Source organism: Macrosteles quadrilineatus, unplaced genomic scaffold (genome assembly GCF_028750875.1).
Source record: "Macrosteles quadrilineatus isolate MER2022 unplaced genomic scaffold, UCM_ALF_1.0 Scaffold_6__1_contigs__length_79288215, whole genome shotgun sequence".
NCBI lineage: Eukaryota > Metazoa > Arthropoda > Insecta > Hemiptera > Cicadellidae > Macrosteles > Macrosteles quadrilineatus.
In genome coordinates this window covers 3,930,257-3,942,344 of record NW_026542599.1, presented here as the reverse complement: position 1 = coordinate 3,942,344, position 12,088 = coordinate 3,930,257, and the positions used below count along the sequence as shown (strand labels likewise).

Sequence of the window (12,088 nt, the reverse complement as noted above, 5' to 3'; positions counted from 1 at the left end):
TTATTTGTAATACCACCTTTGCATACTGCTAAGAATCTCTTATTTTGACCTATAAATCAATATAATGTCATGTTTGTTATTCCCTGTACATAGTGGTAAAGCGATACTTATAGAACCTGACCAAGGTAAAAGCCTAGGAATTTCATACTCGGAATAAATGAATTCCCCCCACCCCGAAAAATGTTGGGTAAATCATACGAAACTACCTCAACATATTAGGAAAATAGTGAGAGTTACAATGTTTAACAATGTTTTACAATGTTTGTTTACAATGTTTTAGTGAGAGTACAATGTTTTATCATAGAAACAAAAATCATAGCTCTTGTCTGCAGGAGAATACGTAAGAGTACACCGCTGTCAACGTATACAAATGATATTGTTTTGAACAGTTCAAAACTTAACAAGCCTAGATTATATATTACACAACAACGTGTCCATATACAAAACTGCAGTTCCTATTGCTCTATATGATATATGACTCGAGTCAGTCTGGCAACACTGTACACACAACGGCAACACTGTGTCAGTCGGTGTGTCGCCTAGCGCTCCTGGCGGACGGCGCCACAACTCCACGTGACTTATCTCCGCAGCAGTTCCGCTAGCCAGAGTATATTCAGCGATGACAGGACGAGCAAAGCTACATGCGCCTCCTGTCTGCCTGCCCCTCCTGGAAAAATAAAGTTCAAGTTATCAATTCAGGTGAGGGGATAATAACATGTTTAATTAACAGCATCATGGAGACGTAACAGATCATTTTGTATTTTCTATGTAGCAATCTGCTAGTCTTAGGAAATCTAGTAGGTCCTACTTATTTTCACACCAGTGTATGCAAATGTGTGTCTGAACAATAAGCGTTCACGGTCTTATGAGCTAGTTTTAAATTATCAGACGATTGATAATATCTAGAAAACACATGTTACATGAAATAAATTGTAAGCTATGTGATATTTAATTTGACATCCGTCCATTCTTTAGAATAATCTATATTTATAGAAACAGTTATTTATTTTCATGCGTTTTTTTACTGAAGAGCTACAGAATTTTAATCTAATATTTAAAATAATTAAAACAAAATTATAATTTAAAAATAATTGGAAAAAAAATTATATTTTACTTTATAAATAAATTACTGTAGTCTTATAAGGTAATAGAAGAAAATTAATCTTTAAGCAATAAATTTAGTAACGCAACAATACCTTGACAGGTAACCATAACCAGAAAGTTTCAAACTTTATATAACTGCGGTATTCTGGTAGAAGAAAAATACTCTAGAATAACGGGGAAATCACAAGATTTAACTAATCTATTCAAGCAACCCAAAGAGGGTTTGACAGTCAATACTGGGAGAGAGAGAATAAAAACGAATGTTTTCATTTCTCAGTTTATTTTTCCAACGATTTCTTCCACATCGTTCTCCCCCTCTAGAATTGTGACTTCCACGGAGGAAATATCATAAATTGGAATGCGTGGAGGATTATTATTTGACTGATTTGGAGGGAACTGTTAAGGGGGGGGGGGGAAATGCACAAAAACGAGGGAAATCATCAACTGTATGTATGTACATGAGTGCACATTATATAATCAACATCGAAACATACTTGATGATGTTGTATTATTAACATTTAAGTGTTTTTTTATAACTGTGGTGAGAACTTTTGCTATCTGTTGTTAAAATTCGCAAAAAACTTACTTAAATTTAATTGGACCGTTTTTTCTTTGCCGTTGATTTAAGTGCTTAAAATATTTAGTACACAAAATAAAACATACTCAACGTATTTAGAATAATTTAAGTCCAGCTTGAATGGATAAAACAATATCTTCCATAAAATTTCCTAGATATGATTACAACGTTATGGTGGTTATAACTAAAATGTGTTTTAAAGAAATAGTAGGTACATTGTTTTAAATAATTGATGGGCAAATATTTTGTAAAAGAAACATTCATGTAAATGCCATTGAATTGGCTTGGTTGTTACTTTGAAACATTTTCACGTGAATCTACCGTATTTGTATCATATCATCTTACAAGATTAATTGATGTAGGAGATAAATAAGCATAACCAGTGAAAGAAAAACATGCTTTATTCCTTTGACCCTTTTTAACAATTAAAAATATATATTACGAAACTAATGGAGTTCCCTATTTTGCTGTGGTATTTTACTCACCTATTTGTTTGTTTTCTGGCCAATCATAGTGTGTGCCTTTTGCGGGTGATTCTTGTGATTTCTGTTCAGATTTGTCGATTTCATTCAGACTAGACTGGTACTTGTTGCCTGATTGAGAAGAATATAATAGAAATTATTAGTATAGTATTTAGCACTTATAATATAGAATAACAGTCAATACGGCTGTTCAAGGATTCCCAAGTCAATTTTTTTTAGGTTTCATCTTTGCACAAAAACAGGTTTCCCAGTATAAACATGTAGTTTTTTTAATGCTGAAATCATCCATTGGAACTGCAAATTTGAAACTGGGAGTGTTTTCTAAATAAGTCAAAGAGAATGTGAGCAAAAAAAACTTTTATAAGTGAAACATTTTTAAATGGCTAATTTTTAACGACTTTTAGCTCAAACGTCTAGATTTAAACACAGCTTACTTTACACAAGCACAATTTGATACAGCCAGCTAAATACCACTAATCTATATGAACAAACTTTATATTTGGTTGCTGGTTTTGCATACCAGCTCTAGAAAACAAAAACAAATAAGCCAGGAATGTGAAATTAAATCCATTTAGATTCTTTGTCTTAAGTATCCTGCATAGGGTCAGGTTTATAGGTAAAATATATCTTAAATTGTTATAATACATTTTATGCACCCAGTATTGCGTTTTATGGCAATACACAAATAATGTGTACGTACATATTAAATATTGTGGGCTTATTAAAAATCACATACAGACAAGCAGTCTTTATAAATATTCAACTGTTGGTACCATAATAGTGTCGATATTTGTCAGCCTATTACTAACAAATACACAGGCGTGAACAATTCAGTATTCTCAAATAAAACCCGAATTAAAGTTATAAATATTAACAATTGGTTGGAACTTCATAAAATAACCCAACAAATTTTACTTTACTAGTTGATTGCACAAAACTCAAGTAGATAATCCCTTAGCGATTGTTGATCCGGTCAGTTGAACATGTTTGTTCATTTAGCCAAAAAGCGCAACCAGTCTCATTATTGTTTACGGTTAACAACGGATCCAATTTTCTGATAATTTGTTTTCGCAGATTGGATGAGAGCGATAATGGATTTGTTTACAGGTGATGACACCCATAATAGAACACTGCTCGACCATCGTATCGGTTTGTTTTTTTATCAGTAATTGTGCTTGTGGATTTTATTGTTTATTGAACATATTAGTTTATTTTTAGTATCATATGTTTAGTAATGATTGCAGTCATTTCTTTACAATTGTAATTATGTCGATATTTTAATCTTCACAGTTTTTTAGATTGATTTTGTTTCTGAAGGTTATTTTAAAAATGAAATGGGATTACAGAGTCTATAGTACAAGAACTATGTACTTACTAATCATGAATAAATTTCTACGTTTCGGAAATTAGTACATCACTATTTGATACCTATTTTATGAGTTTGTAATGGATTGGATAACACTTACTGTAAGAATGTAAATCTTCAAGTACACAAATAAATTTAAGTATTGTTTCTCTAAATTTTAATATTGTTCATTGTTGAGTTAAACGCTTGAATGTACATCGTACTTTAAGTACTCTAACTATATCTTAGGTGCATTGAGTATCCAGAGGTTATTTCAAAGAGAATGGTATTTTCTATGGAAATACTTTACCCTTATTTGTAATTATTACCTTTGTCATTTTTAGCAGGATACGGATTGATTGAGTTGTTCATGTCACCATCCTTGATTTCTCCCTTAGGATCTGCAAGAATACAAATTTCAAAATAGACTCACAACTAATATAACAATTCTTTAGACAATTTTAATTTAGACTCAGTGATGGGGCTTGATAATGCTTGTTTGATGTTATGATTCAATAGAGAAAATTTACTTCGTGATTACTAACAAAATTGTCTTAACAATAGTTTTCGTAAAATAAAAACAGTATGTGACCCTTTTTGAAAATAATTCACTCTTATAAAACGTGTAAATTCCAAATCAATCGTTTAGTGCTAGCCAAACTTTAAAACCTAAAACCAAGAGTAAATTAAAGTCAGGGTTGTACCAAATGGTTTGCGTGAATTTGGTATTATCCCATTAAATAAATGAATAGGATAAATTGCTAGCCCAAGGATGGAAATAAAACTATGTAATGAATTAACATTTCATTTTTAATGTTTTTGAACTAAGATACAAGTGCCGAAATGACTTCAAGGTAAATCCAAACAAAAGATATTTGTATAGTCTATGAAAGGATTGAAAGACATTATAAAAACATCCTTGTACTTTTTTATCTATCATTATCTTAAACATTTGCATTAAGTGTAAACGATGTTACAATTTTACAATATATCAACGTGTAATGCGATAGGTGTCAGCTCATTTTAAAATGTACGTTTTATTATGCAGGATAAATATATCAATAAAACATTTTGTAATACTTTTTCAATTGCCTATAGTTAGTTTTTACTTAATAATATGGTCGTTGAAAAAATATCAAACTCGTAACTAAAAACATTTTTATAAAAATATTATACTTTAACAATACTGATTCAAAATCTAGTTAATCTGGAAATTACAAATTTTCCATAAGAGGATCGCGAAGTTGAAAATATCACATTTTGTGGTCGGTGGAAGAAATTTGATAAGTCTGAAACTCAATCATCTCATAGGCGATGGGCAGAACAATTGTCATTTTCTGCTTGAGTGGAGGGGCAATCTCAAAATAGGATTGTGGGCAACTGCGAACCAGTGCATATGAGCCCTTCGTAGGGTTACTAGCAGATCACGCTAGTATATAAGTACTTAATATCAAAGTGATACTAAGCCTCCACGTTCACAGGCTTAACGCACACAACACTTTGCTGAAATATTTTGATTAAACGATTCATTTATTTGCTTAATACGTGATAATTCACGTAATTGTAGTGTTTTCGTACGTGGGAATACATCATAGTAATGTAAGCTGGCATAAAAACGTACTAGCTTTGACTATTAATACTACTAGACTTTCCATTTCCATGTAAAAGTTGTCGCCAATGTTCAAAGTCTTCGTAGTTGAGATGAGTCACCGACAGATTGCGCTGATCTCATTAATTTCTGTCGCATATACGGACTTTTTAACAAAGTCAATCTAATAGAATGACTTAAGGTGAATTATAGCAACTGTTATTACCCATAAACTTAGTCAGCAACACTAAATAAGGTAGAATGTAGAATTTTAGATCATAGCGCATTCTGTAACTGGCTCCCATAACTATGTTCTTTTTTAATAACAAATTGGCGACAGCTGTTCCATATAGATGGGATGCTTACTTCAGTATCCAATATTCAGTGGTACTAGTTAAACGTATTAATGATTACTGTGGTGAGTGTTTATGTGTAATTAATGAAAATGTGGGAGAGAAAATGAATAAGCAATGTTAACAAAAATTAACAGAAAATAATTTTAATTTTACAACAACATGAATGAACGATTTACTTCAATGTTACTTATAAAAAAAATATAAAAAAAACAGCTGTCTAGTTTTAACTGAACATAATACATTTCACACAATAACTGAGGTGTAAAATTAATTTTCAAATCAATATAATGTTTTTAATGTCTTGGTATTCTTATTAAAATATAACTATTAATAAGACCTAGACCATTAGCGTAAAGTCTCATTTATTTAATTTATTCTATGATTACAGTGGCAGTTTAGAAGCTAAAAAACTAATTAACTATGATTAGACAATATACAAATATGTTAACCTAAACGAACGAAATTGAAGTTTTGAATATTTTATGGACCCAACTCTGGAGGTAGTTTGAGTAAAAAAAAAAAAAAAAACTGTTTGTTTTAAAACTTCACCGGGAAAACACGATCGTGCCGTGCCGGTTATGAATCGTTTTAAGCACAATCGTATTTTTCCGGCGAAGTTCGGAGCTTTTCGTGTTAACTGAGGAAACAAATATTCGCTCCTCAGTGCGAGATTAGGAAAGGTTCAGTAAGGACTCATGAAACTTGAGATCTTATTATTTTCCGCATTTGAAAACATGCCATTGCCGTTTTAAATACCCAAATATAGACATAGAAAACAATTCATTAAGCCTTACAGTAACATAAATATTTTATAGCATTATGATTAACAGCTGTAAGAAGTGGAATGGAAATATAATCTGCGATTATAGGTTATTTAGTTGTTCTAAAAATAATAGAATATCAATTCCGAAAAATGCAGTGTATTATCAATATAAAAAAAATATATATTTTATCTTAGTTTCATTAAATGTTGTCTGACCATATTGCATGAAGGAAAAAAAGGGAAAGGATTAACATAATCCTACTGGATTATGGATTGTAAATAGTTGGTGTAAAAATATAAAAATATAAAAATTTATTGTCATAGGAAATTAATTTTATATATAACTTTATAACAATGTATATTTAAAATCAGATAAAAGTTACATTCAATAATGGATTCGTATGTAACAAAATGTTATCTTAGTACAACGTATATTTAACTAACTACATGTAAGCAAGAAACATATATTAAGCTCCAACATAAACTCTCACTTACTTAATCTTATTGCTTAGATCATTAGTGATGGATTACAGAAATACAAATATGCACCAATGATGAGGAGTTAATAGTACGATTCAGTAAACATTTGAACATAAAATAAAATACTACACTGGAATGTCTAGAATGAATGTATAGGCTACTTTGTACTTTGATTTAAATATTTGTCACTAGCCCCAATTAATATGGGAAGGAACTATTGGGATCGTCACTTAAGGCCTCCTGTTTTGTTAGCGAGATCAAAAGCCAAATAAAGGACAACTGGGTCAAGTTTAGAAGTTATATCATAATTGTTTATTGAAACGAAGTATTTTTTTCCTGGATGGTCCGAAATGCTTTGGTGTTAAGTTGGGTAAAAAATTTTTACTAATTGTCCAAATAAAATTTTTTTTTATCATATTTGTAAAAAAAATTTTATGCAATTTTTATTGTAAAAAATAGTAAATTCATTGAACAAAAACAATACTTGATATGCAATCACACTCAAGCTATGACCAAACATGTTGTTAAAACCTGCTTGACCGATTTCCCAAAACTTCTTGGTGACGCGTTTTGGTTGGCGGTGTTTTTCAACGAGTTAGGTTAAATTAGTGTCATATCCTGGAAAGTTCGGGAAGCTGTTAAAAGTTCGGGGGCAAATTTGGCACCGCTCGCCGGATGATGGGGATATCAATCGATAATGTTGTAAGCAGGTGGCGGGAGATATCACAACCCGATCTTCCTCAGATACAATTCTCAGGTGTATTAAATCTCTTTTACATTAGACCAAGTGGTAAACATAGTCATCAGAAAAACTGGTAGTAATTAATTGCATTTGAAAAATTTTATCACGTATTTGAAAAAAAGCTATTTTAGTAAGTTTTTCTTATGGTATTTCAAACGACAGTGTTATACGTGTTTAAAATATCATTTTGTCACACATAAGATATGCATTGCTACTTGGGCCGATTTAGAGTTTATAGGAAAATCGGATATCGTGTTTGTTAATTACAAATAACATTTAGATTGACTGAAATATCTTTGATAAGTGATAGGTAGAGGGAATACGAGGGATTAGTTACGGGTTTAATTATACTCTTTGTGGATCGATACAATATAATAATTAATTACTTGAATGCACACAATAGTTTAAAAAATACTCTCATTTTAAAACAGTTTATTACTTTTTAGTTGATTTAGGGAAACATTTACAATATTAGTAAACCTGTATCGTTATAAATATAAATTTTAGTTTTACCAGCCCTTGAGTGTAACATTACTGTCTTCCTAGTAATGTCTTCCTAAGTTCACCACAGAACATCCTGACACATACGCTATTCAATTTCCATGACTTTTGTGATACAGATAAGGCAATGCATAATAAAATATTATATAAATGTAGTGGTGAAATGATCAGTGGTTATTAAAAATGATTAACAATGAAACATTCTGAAGCATACTGTAACTCACTATTGGAATTAATTAATAGTATGATGCCTGAGACATCATATCAGTTCCTACCTTATATTCAACCTCAGCATTAAAGTCTCTTATATATTGATGACAAAATCATGCCTTAAGATGTTTAAAATCTGCTTAAGCAACATAAAAGTCAATCTTGCATTACGGTTAGTAACATCACTTCTATACCTTTATAGGCCTCTCTTGACAAAAAAAAAATTATGAAACAGGATTTCTAAATTTATATATTTTTTGAAGCTTTGATTAAAAGTGTATTTTTCCTGTAACCTATCCGGTCGACTGGGTTTTATATGTGTCTCACATACTAAATTTACGAAAAAAACCCGCACTGATTAATTTTAATCATTGACATATTAGATCGTTACTTAGTATTTATTTGATTTAAAACTTAAAATTCAATAAAAAAAAATAATTTTAGGTGTAAGCCCCTTTCTTATATCAAACCCCAAGACGCTTATTGTTGAATTTAATCTAGAACGGTTAGTATGATTGAACAAAGGATATACGCAGAGAAATAAGGCACAGAGGATACACACGATAGTACATTTTAGCGGTGTCTAGCACTAGTCACTGGTGTCTAGCACTAGTCGCTGGTGTCTAGAGAAAAGTCCAACACCGCCTCCCTCACCATTATGTACTACAAAGCTCACGTTGGATGAAGACCCTGTGCCTTGTGCGATAGGAATTTCCGCACAGGGTTCACCAATCGGGCTCTTCCGTCACAAGTATATTTCCGGCACAAGTATATCTCCGTCACAAGTATATTTCCGGCACAAGTATGTTTCTGGCACAAGAATATTTCCGGCACAAGTATATTTCCAGCACAGGTATATTCCCGGCACAAGTATATTTCCGGCACAGGTATATTCCTGGCACAGGTATATTTCCGGCACAAGTATATTTCCGGCGCAACGTACCAGAGCTGAAAGTGCACGGTTGACTAACGTGTTTCCTCTTTACTTTATTTCTCTATGGCATATAAAATATTATATGTGAAAACATGCAGTGCAGAAAGAGGAAGCAAAACAAAAAAACAGTGGGTAACTGGGCATGCTGTAGAGCCCTTACCTAACACGGGCGGGGCTGGTGGCTCCGTAGAGGGCGCTGGTGTAGTTGATGGCGGACCAGAGTCTTAAAGAGAGAGAGAAGAAAACGTGATTGGAAACAAGTCAGTGAAAGCAAATAGAGAAAGTGTGCAACAAGCGATTGTGAGAATATCTCCATGCCTGAAGAGAAGCAACATTAAAAGGAAGGCAAAAGATCTTCATTTCGGTTCATTACAAAAGAGGGGTTAAGATATTATTTTTCTTTGTTTTGAAAAACAAAGATTAAGTATTGTTAGAGATAAATATCCATTTAACTTATACAAAAACATAATAGTTTGGTTTGTTTCATTCAAATTACCTATGGTTTTATTTTTCCTAGCCTGCAACGAGCACAGAAATACTGTGACAACTTACTGTTTAATTTTTAAAGAACTTTTAATTTAGGGAGTAGGTTAGAGCAAAGTACGATACTGCAATACTAAAAAAATGTAATATTTTGTCAATATTTGTTTTATTTTAATTTAAAGGATATTATTGGAAATAATCTATCTCCGATGGATTTCGTGGTCATGGTTATTCTGTTATCCTAAAAATGAAAAAGGAAGTGTTGCTTTTTAAGAAAAAAAATTGGGAATTGGAAATTATCGAGATTAAACTAACGTGATGGTTAAATGTATATTTCTTGACCAGAGATTGCTAAATCAAACCGTTTATTTGAGTTAGAAGTTTTATTTTTGTCGTAAAACTAATGGTTAATGGACGAAAATTATTTAAGCACCCTGCGGAAAACCAGATGAGAATCAGGTAACACCAGGTGAGGTGTCCAATATTTTATGTATGACCGTTTCCATTAATTGTAAAAAGAAACGTTTTATAAAATTAAAAGGCTAACAAAAACGTGAAGACGCATATTTTAATTTAATATCCATGGAATATATACGAAATGTTTATAGAATATTTTATGACACACACAACTTAAAATATATTTTTTGAATCTTTGAAATAATGTATGTTAAGTATCAATAACTATTGAAACTAATGTGACGTTACTGACACAATTATGGCAAGTTTCGTAATCGTCCGTCAAATTACTCTACTCAGAAATAATCTTGAATTAGATATAATGAAAAACAACGTCTTGAATAACATAATTACTTCACAAAAACACATACAACATAGTTGTTAAAATGCAGTTAAAAAAAGGTTCTTTAAAAATTATTTCAGTGACTTGCGATATTGCTACACTACTTATGCAACTGATAAAAAAAATATATATATATTCCAACAAGAAGTATTTGATACCTTTTTCATCATTTACATATATTTTAAAAAGAATTTTACTTTCCTAAGACTAAAGCATATTAACAACATTAAGTATGTTAAATAATCTGTTAACTTGCATCAGTGCTATAAAGTTATTGAATTCGTAAAAATCGGCTTTATCGATATTGACTAGTAAAGAGAATGAAATAAGAGGTAGCTAACGCCAACAGAGTAATTGGTTGAAGAGTAATTTACAAGCATGGACATAGGACTTGAGTATTAACTGTGTCCCTTTATGTTGACCGTCCCCTTCATGTCCTACATTAGATTGATTGAGTAATGAGAACCTTCATGCAAAACCGGAATTTCATTAATTCACTTCAGTAACTTGTGTTTCGTATATTCTTTTTTAACTGTGACTATTTTACTTTGAATTTACTTTACTTTTATTTCCATTGGATACTTTTAAGTGCTAAACTGTAATTATTTTTTAAAGTAGTTTTGAACCTACTTTAGAACTAATTTTAAAGCAAGGAATATGGAAAAAACGATCATTGCACCATTGTATTAGTTTAAAAAATACAAAATAAGTGACATAAAAGTTAAAAATGTCCAACATCCCTCAAAATTATAGCCATTCCTAGCCAAACATAATAAAAAATATCATAGTTACATGATTAAATTTTAAAGGGCGTAGGGTAAAAAATGGCATACAACTGAAGGTGTATATTACTTATAATTATTATTTATTTATTCAGTATCGTACCAGCTCAATCGTTGCTTTGCTTGGCACGTAAAACAATCGAGGTAAATACGGTCATTAACTAAAAAAAACCATTTATTAATGAGGCAAGCTTTTTTGGTTTCACCAGTTTCACTTACGTGATTAGTGCCTATATAATACAATACCCCTGTGACAGCAAACATGCAGACTAAGGGAATTCCCATTTGATATAATATTTCCTTAAAATTGTAAGTTTGTATTTATCAAATGTTGATATTGTAGGTTGAAGTAAGTAAATTTATATGATTTGATCAACATATCCATGGTATTGATGGTATATCCATGAACACCGGCAGTTATCTTTTTCGATAAGGATAACATGGGAATTTTAATATTGTAAGTTTATTGTTTTAATTTTCTCAGTACTGTAACCTTTTATCAGACGACAATGCTTCACGATACAAAATGATTTGTTTTCAAAACTTCAACATAATCATTGCAATGAAAATTGGGAATTTCTATGATTTAAGAGTAACAATTTGAAAAAACACAATTGAAAAGAAAACCCGAAACACACAGTTCTCATAACTAATCTTGCTGGTTTGTGAATTCATTTTAGTGTACCACACGTTAAAAAAATCATCAAATTCAAACCAATACTACTTGAGGTATCATGGTAAATTTACATTTACAGGGTTTTTGCTTCTGAGGACATAAAAAATTAAAAGTGAATCAGGCCCGGATCCAGATCTCACTATGCCACTTCTTTTTTTTTTTAATTAGCTAAAAATCGAAGTTAAAGGCCTAATATTAGTTAACGGTAAATTACATTACATTTATCGAAACAAAGAACTTTAACTCCCCATAAATTTGAATATTTC

General features: G+C 31.2%; 1 protein-coding gene across 3 annotated transcripts in view; it reads right to left on the bottom strand.

The window, feature by feature from the left end:
- Positions 1-292: 292 nt before the first annotated feature.
- LOC128996176 (neurotrimin-like) overlaps positions 293-12,088 on the bottom strand; it is a 356,524-nt gene continuing 344,728 nt past the window's right edge. For 2 of the 3 annotated variants that reach the window (XM_054421314.1, XM_054421313.1), the window contains 4 exons: positions 9,243-9,305; positions 3,838-3,909; positions 2,167-2,274; positions 293-667 (listed from right to left, as the gene is read on the bottom strand). In XM_054421314.1, the coding sequence (XP_054277289.1) occupies positions 579-667; positions 2,167-2,274; positions 3,838-3,909; positions 9,243-9,305 (332 nt within the window). In that variant the 3' untranslated portion in view covers positions 293-578. The remainder of the gene's footprint in view (positions 668-2,166; positions 2,275-3,837; positions 3,910-9,242; positions 9,306-12,088) is intronic. The other variant, XM_054421315.1, reaches the window with a different exon arrangement.